This window comes from Esox lucius, chromosome 22 (genome assembly GCF_011004845.1).
Source record: "Esox lucius isolate fEsoLuc1 chromosome 22, fEsoLuc1.pri, whole genome shotgun sequence".
Classification (NCBI taxonomy): domain Eukaryota; kingdom Metazoa; phylum Chordata; class Actinopteri; order Esociformes; family Esocidae; genus Esox; species Esox lucius.
In genome coordinates this window covers 14,412,898-14,432,040 of record NC_047590.1, presented here as the reverse complement: position 1 = coordinate 14,432,040, position 19,143 = coordinate 14,412,898, and the positions used below count along the sequence as shown (strand labels likewise).

Sequence of the window (19,143 nt, the reverse complement as noted above, 5' to 3'; positions counted from 1 at the left end):
ACATCTAGCCAAGAGTCTCTCCCTCCCATTTCAGCACCTAGCTGACTCTAATTATGGATGAGTTGCATGCTTTCTACTCTGTCCCCCCAATCCCAATTACTAGTCAACACACAGACAGACTGGCATTCACTCGAGTGCACATCTACACACACACACACACACACACACACACCAGAGGGATCACCACACACAGCTGACATCACAGAAACAAAATCTTAGACCCGCAGGGGAAGTAACATAGCGTTCTGCTTCAGTGCAGACTGCAGGTACCCATGAAAAGCAGAGGTGTGTTTTGTGTGTGTGTGCACAGATTTTTATACCATGGTGGGGACAAAAAATCCCTGCAAAGATAGTAAAACAAGGAGATCTTGACTTTGTGGGGAGATTTCAGCAGTCCCCATGAGAAAAAGGCTATTTTCAGCTCAGGTGTTCAGGTTAGGCTTATGTTAAGGCTCAAGGGAAATAGGAATTTTTAGTGTATATTTTCACATGATGGATCCATGTTCTCATTCTGTTTACGCCAAATTCTGACTCGACCATCTGAATGTCTCAACAGAAATCGAGACTCATCAGACCAGGCAACATTCTTCCAGTCTTCAACTGTCCAATTTTGGTGAGCTTGTGCAAATTGTAGCCTCTTTTTCCTATTTGTAGTGGAGATGAGTGGTACCCGGTGGGGTCTTCTGCTGTTGTAGCCCATCCACCTCAAGGTTGTGCATGTTGGGGCTTCACAAATGCTTTGCTGCATAACTCGGTTGTAACGAGTGGTTATTTCAGTCAAAGTTGCTCTTCTATCAGCTTGAATCAGTCGGCCCATTCTCCTCTGACCTCTAGCATCAACAAGGCATTTTCGCCCACAGGACTGCCGCATACTGGATGTTTTTCCCTTTTCACACCATTCTTTGTAAACCCTAGGAATGGTTGTGCGTGAAAATCCCAGTAACTGAGCAGATTGGGAAATACTCAGACCGGCCCGTCTGGCACCAACAACCATGCCACGCTCAATATTGCTTAAATCACCTTTCTTTCCCATTCTGACATTCAGTTTGGAGTTCAGGAGATTGTCTTGACCAGGACCACACCCATAAATGCATTGAAGCAACTGCCATGTGATTGGTTGATTAGATAATTGCATTAATGAGAAATTGAACAGGTGTTCCTAATAATCCTTTAGGTGAGTGTATATATATATATATATATATATATATATATATATATACAGTGCCTTCAAAAGTATTCAGAACCCTGACCAATCCTATCATATTACAAATGTAATATGGTCCATTGAAATATTTCAAACCCTGACACTTAAAATGAACTATTGTAATGTTGGGAAATATTTTTCTGAAAAATTACAAGTTGTTGGCGTAAGTACTCAACACTCACACTTCAAGATTTGGCAGTCGTCTTCTGCTGCAATAACAGCTTTAGATGTAAGTATGTACCAACTTGTGAGTGAGTGATTTTGTCACATTCTTCTTGACTGATTTGCTGCCCATTATTCAGGTTGATTAGAAAACTTGTGGATTAATATTTTGAAATATTGCCACAGGAACTCAATAGGATTGAGTTGTAGGACACTGTAGGACATGCAGCCTTTTGCTCTTGAGTCACTCCAGTTTGTCTTTGGCCTTGTGCTTGGGATCATTATTGTGTTGAAAGGAGAATTTCCTTCCAAGCTTCGGTTTTTCAGCAAACTGAATTGGGTTCTCTTGTAGGGCAACCTAGTCTTGGCATTGCCTAGGTGGTGTGATGCAGCTCCCATTTCAAATGGTTGGACCTAGGATATCTAGGATATGTAATACCTGATCTGTAACTTCTTATGCGAGCAGCATGTTTCAGTTTAAAATGTTTCTTCAGAATATTTCGACGAACAAACACTCAAACTGCGTTTCAATGTTCATCAGTATTTTTTGGAACAAAAATGAACAGCAGGTTTATTAACAGTTGTGAATAATGTAGCTGAGCTGGACAGTCAAACCTTCTATTAAACAAAAGGTATTAAGTATTCTTCTAACCAGTCCAGCCCACATAACTTTGAATATGTTAGGCTTAATAGCTAATTAGAGTTTTCACAAATTATCTCATGCCACAAAATGCTGCAACGCTGATGAAGAATGACAGGCAGGCATCCAGACTGACATACAATAATGTTTGGGGAGTATTTTATTGCTTTAGGAAGCAAGCCGTTGGTCAGGTACAGCTGGTAGAGATCTAAACATTTCTAAAGTTAGCCAGCTGCTGAAGCTAATGTGTGTTTATGACCTCATGAAGCATGCCATTTGTTTCAGATAGAGTTATCAAGTTAGTGCATCTGTTGAACTCTGTCATGGCTGTCTAAAATATAGATTGAGCTAAGTATTGCTCTCACTCTGCCATAACCCACGGTGGGTATCTGTTGGGAAAGACATCTTGGTACAAGTCTTGTTAATCTAAATAAAACCTCTGTGGTGTGAATAGGGTCACTCATAGACCACCCCACAAGGATAGTAAAGTCTGTGTGTGTGTGTGTGTTGGGGGGGCGGGGGGGGGGTACATATGAATAGTGGCTGGGTTAGAAAAGTGTTTTAGCCATCTTGCACTGTGTTGAAAAGTGAAATATTGTGACACGCGTTTCCATTGATAAAGTCCATGAAAAGACTCAAATACGTGCATGTGACAACTTTGTCTTGTTCAATGTAACAGTAAGCTGATCCAAACAGATCGGATTAACCTGGTTCACTCAGCTGCACCCTCAGAGATGGCGCCAGGATTGGTTTTACTGGATGAGCTATGGGGCCGCTTGGCCATTGGGGTAGTGGTGCTTGTAATCTATGATGTACACACACATGGTTACAACCGTGAAATGAGAGAGCGTATGGCAGAATGTCACCCTTGACTACCACATAATGTCCAATTTACGCATTCAATAATGTCAATGAAAATCCAGTCAGGATTTATAATAAAGTAAGCAATACCACTTTAACTACCAAATAGCAGCATCCCCATTAGTCCTAGGCTAAATTAAATAAACCAACAATCCTCGGAATCCCGTTCTGAGGTCAACACAATGTGACAGCATAGCTTTGGCTACTGAAATGCAGACTGCCAAATTCAGTAAGTAGCTTCCGGGTACTACAATAGTAGAGTAACTAGTCAAAGAGAAGTACATTAACCCCTGACCAATTTAAAACTCCCACATTCTTCAGTGGCTGCTGGTGAAATGTGTGTACTAAAGGGAAAACAACTTTACAGTTAGGCCCATGGGCAAATAACCGCCTAGAAAAACAGTTGAAGGCGTAATCCACCCAAAACCACATATTCCTAATGTTAAAAAAAATGAAAAGACAATATTCCTGAATATTTTGTTGTTACAAGAAGTGAACAAATCTAAATGATTTTAAATCTGTTGACAACAAACCCAACCTGCAAAGCTCTCTCTGGTCAGGCTCTGGTTGGCATAGTCAAAAAAGGGGGTAAACAGGATTTTTAAGAGAAATATGTTATCTGTAACTGTACACATTTCTAACCAGAAACACCTTTCAAGCCAATTGTCCCAATTTTTGGTGGCCCAAAATAGGGGGAATATGTATAAAAGTGTTGTCTTTACTATGTGATGAAACCAATATGTAGACAAATACACAGAAATAAAAGCAGCGTATCTATATGTTAATCTCATAGCAATGGTTTCATTTGAAAACCAAACTTCTGAATTATAGGACCAAAAGAAGAAACACTCATATTCCTAATTATTACCCAGTATATTGATCACAGAATATTATTAATATCTTTAAATGGGGATGCTAACAGGGGTGCTAAGCTAATTCCCCCCAACGTAGGCTATATTTGTTTAGATACACCATAGGGCACTAGTAACTAGGGGTCCATTTGGAACAGAACCAATGCCTCGTAGCACTATAGCCTGTAGCTCTGTAGGAATGTCAATTTTTGGAGGTGCTGGCCTGGGTTATTTACTGGCCGGGCCAGACAGCTTGTCTGTCCTCATGTCCGGCACCCTGTAGATTAAGATGCAGCTGTGGCCTCATGCGGTGTCCAGGCGATGGGGAGATTGATGGGAAACATGAAGCAGATGAATTTCCAACAGCTCCCCCCCCCCCCCCCCCCCGCTGCATCCAACCACAGCAGTAGGGACAGGAGTTGTAGACTCTCTACATTACCTGCATGCATGAAGCTTTCGGTTTGTGCTAGTCCCTATCTACTATGTCTCCATATGGTTGGCCAGTGTGAAAGTGCAGTTCTGTCACTGCTGTGTGTGTGTGCATGCGTGTGTGTGTGTTTTAAATGTGTTTTGAACCCACTGCAACAGCGACATTTGTGAGAGGGTCAGTTGGTCAGGAATCAGGAATCAGCTGCATTCATTCACAGCAGATTGATTCAATTTGTATTTCTTCCAGAAACGAGGATAGCAGCCTGTCTCTAAACAAGACCATTTATTTTAACAAATGTGCTGGCTGTCAGTTCTGTGTCGTTTCTGACGACTTCAGAAGAACGATCAGGCTACGACATTCACAGGGATGGGATACAGTGGACAAATGAACTATTAACTTAGTTATGCTAAGTAGTTATAATTAGCAACATGATCATTAGAGTAAATGGATCTGTGAAGCCAGTTTTGTTTTCCCGTCCCAAACGGCACGCTATTCCCTAGATAGTGAACTAGATCTGTCAAGAGCTCTGTGGTCCCTGATCTAGAGTGGTGTACTATATACAGTAGAGAATGGGATGCAATTTTTACACCGACTTTTGTGTTGTAATGGGTGAGTAGCCCGGGCTGAGCAGGGGGCTTGCTGACAAGCCTTTTTTATGAAATTCATCAAAGCCATCTGCCATTTTCCGCTCGATTTATTTGTTATGGGAAGTGGGATCAATTAAGCCAAGTTGGTAATGGCTTTATGTCCTTGTTTCCTTTTTTATGGCCTAATATTTTCTCTTCTCCTCTCTTGCATGAAAAGAGCTCCAATCAATACCCAAGCTTCTTTTTTCTTCCTTTTGACTAATTTGTTTTCTGCACCCTTTCCTGGCATAATAAACTGGGCTGTAACGAGAGCCAGAAAGGGGCTAGTGCAAACCATTTGCTCCAGTGGTTCCCAACCAGGGGTACTAGGACCCCTGGGGGTACTTGGTTGATCCACAGCAGGTACTTGAGATGACTAGTGAGACAATTAAGCTTACTTGTAAAATGCACAAAGGTGTACTTGGTGCAGGGCAAAATTCAGTATGTGGGACAGTACCTGAGAAAGATTGTGAACCACTGATTTACACAGACAGGTGACAGTCAGACGAGTACACCATCTTGCGTCGCAGACAGACAGACAGGGAGATGGTGAGATCCAGCGAATGGATCAGGGCTAAGAACGACAACGCATTCATCATAAGAAAACATTTTATTTTAAATGTTTCTCTAGTGCAGTCTCAGCCTCTTTGTCATCTCTCTCACCAGGCTTTCCATTCCCCCGGCCACAGAGACAGATCAGACGTAAGGAGACATGACAACACTCTTTTATTTACCACCACTGGGCCCTGAGAGGCATGCTCACAATGGAAGTGGGGGATGAAGAAAGAAAAAGGACTTAGAAGACAGGAGTATTAATAAAAAAGCCAGTGTTGTCTACAGTATATCGTGTAGAGCTGCTCCAACGCCCCCCCCCCACCCCCCCGCCGCCCCCCCACAACGTCACAACCTGTCAAAAGCATGGATGCCGGTCGCTCCCAGCAGGCACTGGGGCTTAGTGACGCAGACTGAGCAGGTCATCTGTCTGACACATGCCTCTGAGTGTGTGTTTATGTGTGTGTGTGTGTTTTGTGTACGAGCGTGTGTTTCCGTGACACGGAGACCCTCAGAGGCTGACAGTTAGACAGGCGGAACACCATTAGCTCCGACCCCTACACTCATCGCTCAGCCCTGTCCTGCCATAGGGCTGAGGAGAAGTCAAGAGGTTGTCATGGTGACTGTTCCCCCTGGATGCGCCAACTCACTGCGACTCTTCCAGAGTGGGTGCCCCAGGGGGGCAGAGCTTCGGTGGCCTCTGACCTGTCATGACCTGTCACGATCTGTCAAAGCCTTCTCAATGGGCTTCAAGGCGAAAAAGAGAAGGAAGAGTTGAGCGGAAAGGTCCACGTTTGTAAATTGCAATGATCCTCTCTCATGTTGACCAATGAACGACGTGGTGTCTTACTGCGCTGAGTTTTGTGTGCCAGCTTCTGTGATTGAATGATGAAGACGCTTTCATCAAGATACTGGAGCTCTGGTTATCTTCTCAGCAAGTCGTCTGACTTGTTGGTTAACTTCTCATGTTGGACTTCTGATGTCTTCTTGTTCTTTGTATATGTCAGGGCTGCCCAACCCCTGTTCCTTGAGGTCCACCATCCTGTATGTTTTCTCTCCAAACCTATCTGGTACTAACCAAATTTAGTTTCTCATTTAGCTAAATGTTAGATTCAGAGTTTTGAATTAGGGTTGGAGAAAAAACCTATAGGACAGTAGCTCTCCTGGATAGGTTTGGACAGCCCAACCCATTTGTATGCATTTAGGCGTGTGTGTCTGTGTGTGTCTATGCTTTAGCATCCAACCTGCTCCTGAACGATTTGATAGTCACACGCTCATCAAGAATGTATCGGCCAATCCTTTGGCCTGTAGTAGTGTGGTTACATGAGGCTCGTAAGGTGACACTTGAACCATGGTCGCTGACGAGGTTACGGTCTAGTGCACTTTAGCTTGATCCTTTTCGATTAGATGACATCCTTATCAGCAGCCAACGGCCTGAAGTGCGGCTGCCTTCTGGGAGACAGTGTCTACTTTGTCTTGGGTGCCAGACCCGCCGGTAACACCAGATCCACCATCACACACCATCTTGCGTCGCAACCGGTCCTGTGTTCCCAATTTAGTGCCACTGGGCTCTGGTCAAAAGTCATGAGCCACAGAAAGCTATATGGGTCGTAGACTCCATCTTACTAACCCATTCATCATATCAGTCACAATGATCCCTGGGCTTAATAGGAAGTCAATATGATTGCAACCATATGATTGGTCACAGAAAGTTAGGGTTTCTGTCTTATTGGTCCCAGAAATCGAGGGGTTGGGCCAGAGACAGAACACACTTGGGTTAAGTGACAATTACAAAAATGAATTGACCCAAACTGCCGAAGACTTTAGTACAACACTCACGCCTCAGGACATCTTAGAAAGAAGTCGTGAATGATAATTAACGGAAGATTTCAGTTTGAGTTGTCAGTCAATGTCTGAGAGAAAAAGCATGGGCCAGAATGTCACCAGAGGATGACTAATGCATCTGGGGTTTCTTGGGGCGATGGCACAGGAAAATCCAGATCTGTCCATGTAGATATGGCTCGTGAGAAGTCTGCACCGTGTGTCTGTACCATGCACACACAGACACACGTGCACACGCACAAATCACAGATAAGACGAGAAAAAGATAAATGGATGGACAGAGGGAAGGATAAGACATGGGGATGGAGAGAAAGGGAGCAAAAGGGGGAGGGGTTGACACCTTGACAGATTGATTGAGATCCTCCAATACTTGCCACAGCCCAAGGCTCAGATTAAGAGAAAACCTGGGTCAGCATCTCTCATCCTCTCTCATCTTCCTCTCCCCACCCCCTCTGTCCATTTTTTAAGCTTTTACACTCTTAGAATGTTTTTTTTTTTTGGAAAGGTCTCTACTTGGATCCAAAAGATTTATTCAAATGCTTCTGTGATGGTGACAGCTAAACAGCACTTTACGATTCTAGATACGAAAAATGTTTTAGTGAATCTTTCTCTCTCTCTCTCTCTCTCTCTCTCTCTCTCTCTCTCTTCCCCTCTTTCTTGCTCATCTTCTCCCTCATGAAATGTTGGATAACAAGCTTGGTCTGCTTCTTTCTTCTTGGCTTGATGCAACACCATGCTTGGCTTTACTCGTACTGCCTCCTTGTGGTAGGATGGTAGAACCAGAGAGGACCAGCTCAGACAATCTGGGACCTTATTCACTAAGCATCTCGGCGCAGAAGTGTTGATCTAAGAATCCTTTCAGTCGTTTAGATCCCTAATACTTCATGTTGCATGGAGACGAGCCATCACGTACTAAATTGGCGAATGTCCTCTGAAATGCTTTATGAGCGTGAGCACTAGCATTGGAGGCATGTTGAACTTGGCAAACGCTGTGAAATGTTGCCAATGTAAATACCATGAAGTGAGCTGGTGATGTCTCATTTATCACTTCAAAGAAGCACGCATTTTTGCCCTCAAACAATGAGGCCGTTCTTCATGTCACGTGACACGGGTCCTCTTGACAACTACTGAGCTGTAACTGCCGATATATCTGGGGATCCTTCTGGTCGTGCAGTCCAACCCAACTGTCCTGTGGCTAGTCAGACTTCCGATCAGATTACAACACCTGAACTTGTTTTCATGCCATGATGGACAAATGTGGGATCAGCCTGCTGCGTTCAACCACTTCACCAATTGGTACCTGTCAAGTAAAATACGGTAACAGTCACTAAACGCTGGGCAGCAGTGAGCTCGGTGATATAACAACGGCCCCGGTCTGAGAGGAAACCATCATCTTTGTATGTTGGTAGCAGATGGGGTGGGTTAGCTATGATTAGACTCCATTTCCCAGTAGTGGTATCAGTGTCTTCCCTTCTATGTTATTGAGCTGGGCCAGGGCTGGTGTGGGGATGTGTGTGTCTATATGTGTGTGTGTGTGGGGGTTTATATTTCTCACTATATTTGCGGACATGATATGCGCGCATTCGCACCTTCTTTGCTTGTAACTCATTGCGTCTCAACAGGAGGAAAGCCTGGCTTTATAATAGGTTACAGTGTATATCCCTGTCCAAGGATATGCAGTTGATCTTTGTAGTCACGGCCTGCACATGAGGAGTTCTCAGAGACGCTCTCCTCATCCAGCCTCACGGAACACTCTGAGTCTGCCCCCACGTTGCTGTGACTACCAGCGATCGTCATGGCAACCTGCGGTGGACAAGGGAGGAGGGAAAGGATTTTGTAGAAGCGCCGGGTGAAAAGATCAACTCTCCGCTTGTTTTAATAATGGCTTTATACTACACGGCTGGTATGACAGCAGTGGTGGTGTTTATTGACGTTGAAGCTGAAAGAAATGCCAAATGAATCAATGGAATACATTTTAGTCTGTTGCAGTGTAAAACCTATTACCTAAGCAGCTTCCTACAGGTAGTTCATGGGCCAGACTGACAGATTTCACGTGTCTGGCCACATTTAGGTGTCAGTGTCAAATTATCTTTATTTAGGTTTCTTTCTGTGGATTACAGTTTGGGATGATACGCACAAATCAGAGGTAGCTACCTCACAGGTGTGGCATATCAAGATGCAGATTAGGCAGCATGATTATTGCACAGGTGTGTTTTAGGCAGGCCACAATAAAAGGCCACTCTAAAATGTGCAGTTTCACTGGATTGGGGGGGTCCAGGGAGTCCAAAAACCAGTCAGTATCTGGCGTGACCACCATTTGCCTCACGCAGTGTAACACCTCCTTCGCATAGAGTTGATCAGGTTGTTGATTATGGCCTGTGGAATGTTGGTCCACTCCTCTTCAATGGCTGTGCCAAGTTGCTAGATATTGGCAGGACCGGGAACACGCTGTTGTATACGCCGATCCAGATCCACAATGAGCCTCAGGATCTCATCACGATATTTCTGTGCATTCAAAATGCACCTGTGTTCGTTGTCCATAACACACGCCTGCCCATACCATAACCCCACCGCCACCATGGGCCACTCGATCCACAACGTTGACATCAGCAAACATCAGCTCACCCACACAACGCCATACACGCTGTCTGCCATCTGCCATGTACAGTGAAAACCGGGATTCATCCCTGAAGAGACGCCATCGAATGTGAGCATTTGCCCACTCAAGTCGGTTACGACGACGAACTGCAGTCAGGTCGAGGCCCCGATGAGGACGACGAGCATGCAGATGAGCTTCCCTGAGACGGTTTCTGACAGTTTGTGCAGAAATTCTTTGGTTATGCAAACCGATTGTTGCAGCAGCTGTCCGGGTGGCTGGTCTCAGACGATCTTGGAGGTGAAGATGCTGGATGTGGAGGTCCTGGGCTGGTGTGGTTACACGTGGTCTGCGGTTGTTAGGCCGGTTGGATGTACTGCCAAATTCTCTGAGACGCCTTTGGAGACGGCTTATGGTTGAGAAATGAACATTCAATTCACGGGCAATATTGGAGATTTTGCATATATACAATCATGTAATCAATGAATGTATCAAGTATATTAATCAAACTCATACAACTAATCAGTATGGTAATCTGTATAATCATCAATGTTCAATGTGTGTCCTACATAATCACCTATATATATATATATTGTATGTGTCCTACATTGGAAGTCATTCATCCATTGGATGCCTGACGGCCCTGTTACTTTATGGGGTGTTCAAGGCCTGCACCACCAATATTTAACAACAATGGTTTGTTGGGGGAATTCCAGAATGATAAGAAATGATGGTGGCGGATCGAAGAAAATCCGCCCAAAGAATTAGCATAATGGGACTGCCAGGTGGTGTCATAATGGGACTGCCAGGTGGTGTCTGAGGCTGGAAAGGCAGTTGTTCTGCAGACCAACTTGGCTTATTCGAATCTTCATTAAAGTCTATTTTGGAATCACAATTTTCTGAGTTTTTGCATCTTTGGCTCTTTTGCATCTTTATTGTATACTCTGGTGGACATTCCTGCAGTCAGCATGCCAATTGCACGCTCCCTCAAAACTTGCGACATCTGTGGCATTGTGCTGTGTGATAGAACAGCACATTTTAGAGTGGCCTTTTATTGTGGCCAGCCTAAGGCACACCTGTGCAATAATCATGCTGTCTAATCAGTATCTTGATATGCCACACCTGTGAAGTTGATGGATTATCTCGGCAAAGATATGCTCACTAACACAGATTTAGACAGATTTGTGAGGCAATATTTGAGGCAAATAGGCCTTTTGTGTACATAGAGAAAGTCTTAGACCTTTGATTTCAGCTCATGATAAATGGGGGTAAAAACAAGTGTTGCATTTATAATTTTGTTCAATGTATTTTATTACTCCTATGCATAGTTGTACCAGCTGAATTGAGGGTGTGACATTGTTATATTAAACACAAATGAAAACAGTTATGGAATCACGCTGATTTAAAGTCTTTGTTGAAGTTAATTATTAGATCTGATGGGGGGAAAAAGAGACGATTGAAGTGATGTTTGGTGTATGGCAAGACTGCTGGGGAGAACATGTCGACTCTTACCTTGTTACCAGTTGGTGAGCCGTTCACGCCAGATCAATTCCCGCTACTTGCTTGGTTACCGATTCTGCATTTGGACATTAACATTAAAAAGCCCTTTAGGTAGTACAGACAGTGGTTTTGGAAATCCTATGTCTGTCTAGGCCTACATAACACTGAACAATTATCTGCTGGTTTCTGAGTAACCTCTTGCTCCCACCTTGAATAAATAGATTGGCATTAAGGGAAATCAATGTCTAATCAGACGCTCACTTAATTCCAAGCAGTATGCAGAGTGTTAAAATAGGGACTTCTGTAAAAATAACCCTTTGGATCAATTTTTGGCCACAGCTTTTGGGCTGAACGGGACAACGTGACCCATTAGCATCACGCTGTCCCTGAGCATCAGTTGGGTGTAGTCATCTCAGAGAAGGCCAGGGGCGATAGCAGAAATGATTGGCCTCACTATGCGTACAGCTATATGTCCGTGCACATTTATGTACCAATGTTGGGCAAAAGATAAGCTAATGAGCTGAAATGGAGGGAACACACTGACCTGAACATGTTCAATATGATACTGCTTGTTTCTGTTTTCCCCGTTGTGCGCTAATGAGTGATCCGGCTTAGTGGGAAACATCAGAGGACTTCACATCACGCTTCATTGGTTCAGTCAGCAGTATCGGTGGAGTTTGCTCATTAGGGGTCGCGCGTAATCCGTGTGTCGTCCACCTCTAGCAACTCTGGGTATCTGTAAATGCACTTATCGGGAGCAAAAAAAGAGGTGATTCTGATCAATACGTTAATGTTCATTTGAGAATGTAAACCCTTATCTGTTCAGCGAGTGTGTGTGTGTGTGTGTTGGTGTGTCTGCGTGATTACGAAAGCGTGTCCGTGCACACGTCTGAGTGTGTGTGAGAAATGAGGTCCCTGTTTTACTCTCCTGGTGACTCCCTGAAGGGCATTGATCCAGTCACATGACCGCAGGAAACTCAGATTCCTCTCTGATTGCCGTTCGGACGCGGTGACGGGTAATTAAACCTAGGAGGATAACAAGGACGCTGCCCTTACCCCAGGTCAGAGGAAAAGGTCACTGCGTCAGACACACACACACACACACACACACACCACACACAACCTGCAACTCCCCTTAATCATCTGTCTGAATCTGGCAGCAGAATCTGGGCAAACTGTTTTAATTAGACTGGCCGCCACAAACCGTTTCTATCATTAAGTTCTCTGACGATAGCGCTCTGAGTCAAATACCAACTGGGAAGAAGAAAGTCCGGGGAAAAAGTGCTGACGATCCACAGCGAACTGAGTTCATCTGTGTAATTGTATTATAGGCTTGTGAGGAAATGCCGCGATTCCTTTCTGAAACACCTACATTTCACGAGAGGAGGTCGTGTCTTCTGTTTCTCAATGCAATTTATTGTCGATAGAGACTGGCCTGCAAAGACTGGCCTGCAAATGTTTGTGGTGGTTTTGAATTAGCCACACCCCCTCCACAGGCCCACGCAAGCATCAGCCTGACCGAGTGTCTCCTTCCTCTTCACACTTGTCACATTCCCATACCCCCATGCGCCATTATCACAATGAGCATCTGCAGTCACTGTCACAGGAATGCCTCTTTCAGAAATGTAACATCTCAAACTCTCTCTCACCATGTACAGCGAAAACCAAGTCTACCGTTACGGACAATGGGAGAATTGTGTTCTGTTGAAATGTATATGACTGGACTGAATCTGTAAAGCATGATCTGATTACGTGAGAAGTCTGTTGGCTCCATGTGGTGTAACACCCATAGATAATAGAACACTAGATAGCCTGATGTCATAGAGACCCTATCACAATGGAGCGATTTGGCAATATCTTAAATGGGACCTGTTGTAAACCAGTTACATTAAAAACGCATGGTAGCTGTGGCATTGTAAGTGTTTATAGTGGGTAGGCTATATTTCCTTAATATTACATAAATAATCACTGTCATGCATTGCATAATGCATACAATGTCTGTATTTTTCAGTAACCTTTTCAGTAACTTGATCTGGACAATAGATTTCAGATAGCCGGTTGCCCAGAAGATTAAAGAAGATTTTTACTCTTGTCATTGGCTGTTCCCAACTGATGTTTCCAGATACAATCATGTTATCTTTCTTTAACCAAGAGAAAGACCAACCAAATTGACTACAATACAATTGCCGAAGACCTCAACAGCGCTACCACAGCCTTTAGGTACCTAGAAGCCTCTGTCCATCTCTGTGCTCTAAACTGACTCCTCTCCTTTCAATCCAAGCAGAAACCCCAGCTTCTATGGCATACTGTGTCTAATACTGACCTCTTCTGTCCTCAGGAGGAACTGCGCCAAAAAAAAAGGCAATTTCAGTGTGCTTTTCCTTCAATTGATTGAATTAGAGGGTACGTGCCAATAGCATCTATCTCCTGAGGTGTAAACTCATTCACCAGGTCCTAGGCAGAGTGTGCGGCTTACCTCATTTCATTACATTTCGAAATCTGTGAAGGGAGAAATCCACTTTGGGAGTAAGAAGGTGGTCAACAAACGTCTCTGTCTGACAGCATTCTTGGTCCTCACTCTAACTCAGCACGGCAGAAGCACAACAACATGGCTCACCGCCACTTTGAGGGCAAAAAGCACTCCTCCGCGTATCTGAAGTACAGGGTGTCCCCACCGATGGAAGTAACTGAAGAGATACTGGGGTTCCTGGAAAAAAAGGTAGGGGCCTGTGTGTGTGTGTGTGTTTGTCTTTCTGCAGAGGTAACAGAATTGACTAAATATAGTTTGCATAGACCTTTGCCCTATGTACTGAACTATTTTTCAGGCACTTACTGTTATGTTGCCCACCTCTGGGCAGCTGGTATTACCACGTCCATGAGGGCATAGCTCTTTACCATCCTGGCACCGAGGTGGAACTGCTTTCCCCTGATTCTAGAATGTGTCCCTTACCATCTTCCAAAAATGTCTGAAGCGCTCTCTTCAAAGAGTGTCTTAAATATTACATCACAGTCTCTAGTGAAGCATATACTTTTTTTCTACTAGCACAGACTTTGCTGATAATTTATTCATTGAGGGGAAATGCACTTGCTACGTCTGTAAGCAAATACATTTGAATGCATTAACCCTAAGTTGCGCTGGATAAGCACATCTGCTAAATGAATAAAATTGTAAACTAGTACATAACTACTACAGAGCAACATCCATAACCAAGTGGGAGGAGGGAATTCAACAGTTGTAAATACCAGATGGATACATTCATGTGTTTTAAGCTTCTTGAGAAACGTTGATTGGGTGATGGCCAACAAGCTGCTTCAACCATAGACTAAAAGTACAGTTATCACACTTGTTAACAAATTTTAGTGTTCAACAAACATACTGCTAGGTATATTCATCGATTGCTGTGTCAGTTTCAAATTTGGTGTATAAGACCAGTAACTAAAATATTTTTTGTTAGAATTCCAAAGAAGGCAAGGTTACAAAACTCTGTCATTGCGCCCTTGAGCAAGACATTTAATCCTAATTGCTTTTGTAAATGTATCTGGATAAGAGGGTCTGTTAAATGACTGACATGGTAATGCTACTGTTGTTTTCAATGTTGTTTTCTTAGTAGGTGAGATTTGAGGTCAGCATGTGGGTGAAGCAAGGGGCAGCCCCAACATGCTAACCCAAACCCAGACCTGCTTCCAAAGTATTAGATATTACGTAGTTGGTGGGGTGATCAAATTATGATTTTTGTCTTGTGTGGTAAATACCACAAAAAATATTTTTCCTATAATTTGTTTACAGACAGGAGAATAGTTTATGTAACTGTCAATAACACTAACGTGGTGTTATTTTCCTGTCAGAAAGGGATCCCATTTGACCTTGCTGTGGATGTAGGCTGTGGTTCTGGGCAAGGGACAGTTCTATTGGCCCCTCACTTCACCCAGGTGGTTGGGACAGACATCAGCCCTGCCCAACTGGAGGTGGCTCTGGCCAATTGCAAAGCCCCGAATATCTCCTACAGGTGAGAAAGGGGAGGTGTTTCAGGATCCATATACTTTGTTGTGATTTAACAGGCAGTTCGCATCCAACAGTTGTAAATTCATGAATAAAAGTTGCTTTGAAATTCAAATGCTTTGAATTTATTGATGAAAGTTGATTCGCTTAGTCAACTATGAAATAAAAGAACAGATTACATTTTTACTCTATAGTGTGATTCAATTTATGTTTATTTCCCTCAATGTTTATTTATTAGTATTCATATTTATTTTATGCTCTTTATGTGATTCTGTGCTCTACTGTCCTCTTGCAATTGTATGCCTTTTATTATTATTTTTTTATTAATACAATTAAATAGACACATTTTCAGCATGTTACTACCAGTCGGAAGGGCGTTCAAGTGGATTATTTCCTGCTGTATTTGGAAAGTCCCACCTTCCTAACTGGTTATGAATGCAAAAGAAGTTCAAGCCTTTGAGGGGTAAACTGACAAGATGGATTTAGGAGTTACACGCGAACTGGCCAAAATATTATGAATTCACTTCAAATTATTTAGAAAGATAAGCTTGACACTGACATGTTCTAACAATTAAATCACATTTAATTTTGGCTGTGGAATTGATTCAGAAAACATGGCCACTTCTGTTTTTTTATATCAAAATCAACTGGCTAACTTGTTTATCCTGCTTTGTTACAACATGTTTAAACATACACACACAGTTTAAACAAAGTATGTTTTATGTATGCCTGATATCTCGAAGCGGAACATTTCAAAGACAAACCTCTGAATGCTTTTGAAACCTCAATAACACTATCAATAGAATGTATTTACGAAGCCTTTTTTTACAAAAGCAGATGTCACAAAGTGCATTTACAAAACACCCGGCCTGAAACCCCAAGGAGCAAGCAACAACAGTGTTGAAGCACAGTGGCTGGGACACTACAAGTTGTAAATGTCTTGCAATGTAGAAAAGTGACCATAACACCTGTTGTTTTCCTTGCAACAAATATAACTTGGAAAGATTGTGTAACCAACATATGTATCAATCTAATCAGTGTTGAGACATGACTCTCACCTCTCCTTAACCCTGCAGGCTGTGTCCTGCAGAGGAGCTACCGTTCAGCGACGGTGGGGTTCATTTAGTCACTTCCATGAATGCAGCCCACTGGTTTGACCGTCCACAGTTCCTCCAGGGAGGCAGACAGGGTGTTGAAGCCCAGTGGGTGTCTGGCACTGGTCAGCTATGCTGCAGACAACACTCCCAGGATCTCAGTGACATCTGTCAAAAGGTCAGATACCAATCCACTGAGGGGTCAGATTTTCTCAATTGGGTAAAAGTCCATCCTAAATCCTCTTTCCTCTCTCCTATGTTAGCAGTTGTGGAGATGTGAATTAGTTAGTAGTAGAAGGTTTCCTTCCCCCTTCTTGCCACCTCTCTTTACATACATACATACATACATACATTCATACATACATACACACATACATACATACATACATACATTCATACATACATACACGTACATACATACATACATACACATACATACATACATACATACATACATACATACACATACATACATACATACACATACATACATACATACATACATACATACATACATACATACATACACATACATACATACATACATACATACATACACATACATGCATACATACATACATATATACATACACATATACACACATACATACATACATACATACATTCATACATACATACATACATACATACACATACATACATACATACATACATACATACATACATACATACACATACACATATACACATACTTACATACATACATACACATACATACATACACATATACACATACATAGATACATACATACATACACATACATACATACATACAAAAATACACACATACTTACATACATATACATACATACATACATACACATACATGCATACATACATACACATACACACACATACATACACATACATACATACATACATACATATACATACATACATACATATACAGTGGGGAGAACAAGTATTTGATACATTGACGATTTTGCAGGTTTTCCTTTTGTATGTAGAGGTCTGTAATTTTTATCTGTACACACATACATACATACATACACACACACACACACGTTGTGCTTTTTCGCTCCATTGGATGATCGCTCTTCTGGAGAAAAATAGCCAAATGCTAATTATAGGTCAATTATGAAAACTAGAAACAGAATGATACATTTATATAATCTTTGTTATAATATTTTATTCAAATTTTTGGGGATAACTGGCTGCCTTTGGCATCCATTAATATAGACAACTGATCCAACCCTGTAAACATAGGCTAGTTCGCTTGATGATGTGTGAATAGATTAGATCAGCTTCAACTTTATTGTCATTGAACAAGTACAGTACAACAAAATGCAGTTTATGTTTAACCAGATGTGCAAATAGAAGAGGGCAGAACATTTACAAGTATTAAGTATATGTATGTAAAAGTGGAATGTATAGATGTGCAATTAATGCAAATGCATTACATATGGCAATTCTAAATGTGCAGTGGAAGCAAATAGAGGAGGGCAGAAAATGTACAAGTATAATGTAAGTTACCAGTGGGATAAATAGTTGTGTGGGTACAAGTGGCAGTTCTCAATGGCATACTGAATTTGCAATCGAGGCAAATTGAAGGAGTAAGGTAGCATGTGCAACTGAAATGCAGGGATCGCAGAAATGAGGTTCCCAAGGTAGACATGTACCTCTAACAACTGAAAATGCAAGTACAGTGGCAGATCTAAATGTGCAATGAGGGCAAGTTTAAGGGGCAAGTCGGCATGTGTAAAGTACAGGAATAGCAGCAATGACACGTACCTGCGGCCAACTGAAAACGTCCTTATCAGACTTTGTAAGGCAGTGACTGAGTCCAGCAGGACGAAGGGTGTACTACGGGTATGGGTATGGTCAGTGATGGGTCACAGAGTTCAGCAGGGTTACAGCAGATGGAAATAAACTGTTCCTGAGCCTGCTGGTGTGAGAACGGAGATACCTGTACCGCCTGCCTGATGGTAGGAGGGCACACAGTTTGTTACCTGGGTGTGAAGGGTCTTTGATGGTACTGCACTCCCTGGGGGCTGGGAGCTGGGCACCAGTGATGTGCTGGGCGGTTTTCACCACCCGTTGCAGGGCCTTCCGGCCGTCTACGGCGCAACCACAAAACCACACTGTGGTGCGTTTAGTCAGAAGTCTCTTGATTGTGCAGCGATAAAAGTTCACAAGGATCTTGGAAGACAGGTGGGCCTTTTTCAACCTCCTCAAGAAGTACAGGCACTGCCTCGCCTTTTTGACCAGGGCTGAGGTGTTGAGGGTCCATGAGAGGTCCTCGGAGATGTGGACACCCAGGAATTGGAAGCTGGACACACGCTCCACCTCAGTACCATCGAAGAGGACTGGGGTGATGCTGCAGCCTTTAGATTTCCTGTAATCCAAAATGAGCTCCTTGGTTTTCATTGCGTTGAGGGCCAGGTTGTTGTCAGCGCACCACGCCGCCAGGCACCTGACCTCGACCCTGTAGGCTGACTCATTGTCACCTGATCAGGCCCACCACCGTGGTGTCGTTTGTGAACTTGACGATGGTGTTGGAGCTGTGTTCAGGAGCACAGTCGTGGGTGAAGAGGGCGTACAGGAGGGGGCTCAGCACACAGCCTTGTGGAACACCAGTATTCAGGATCAGGGTGGAGGAGGTGAGGTTGTCTAACCTGACAGACTGGGATCTGTTGGTTAGGAAGTCCAGAGTCCAGTTGCAGAGAGAGGAGCTGATCCCCAGGTCATGGCGTTTGTTGACTAGCCTAGACGACCATGTTGAATGCTGAGCTAAAGTCTATGA

The 19,143-nt window shown here is 43.1% G+C and overlaps 1 protein-coding gene across 1 annotated transcript in view; it reads left to right on the top strand.

The window, feature by feature from the left end:
* Nucleotides 1-19,143, top strand: part of LOC105023182 — a 41,069-nt gene that overhangs the window by 19,257 nt on the left and 2,669 nt on the right. The window contains exons 2-6 of the mRNA XM_034289805.1: nt 13,417-13,484; nt 13,603-13,667; nt 13,853-13,983; nt 15,111-15,271; nt 16,341-16,536. Coding sequence (XP_034145696.1) covers nt 13,873-13,983; nt 15,111-15,271; nt 16,341-16,536 — 468 coding nt within the window. The 5' untranslated portion in view covers nt 13,417-13,484; nt 13,603-13,667; nt 13,853-13,872. The remainder of the gene's footprint in view (nt 1-13,416; nt 13,485-13,602; nt 13,668-13,852; nt 13,984-15,110; nt 15,272-16,340; nt 16,537-19,143) is intronic.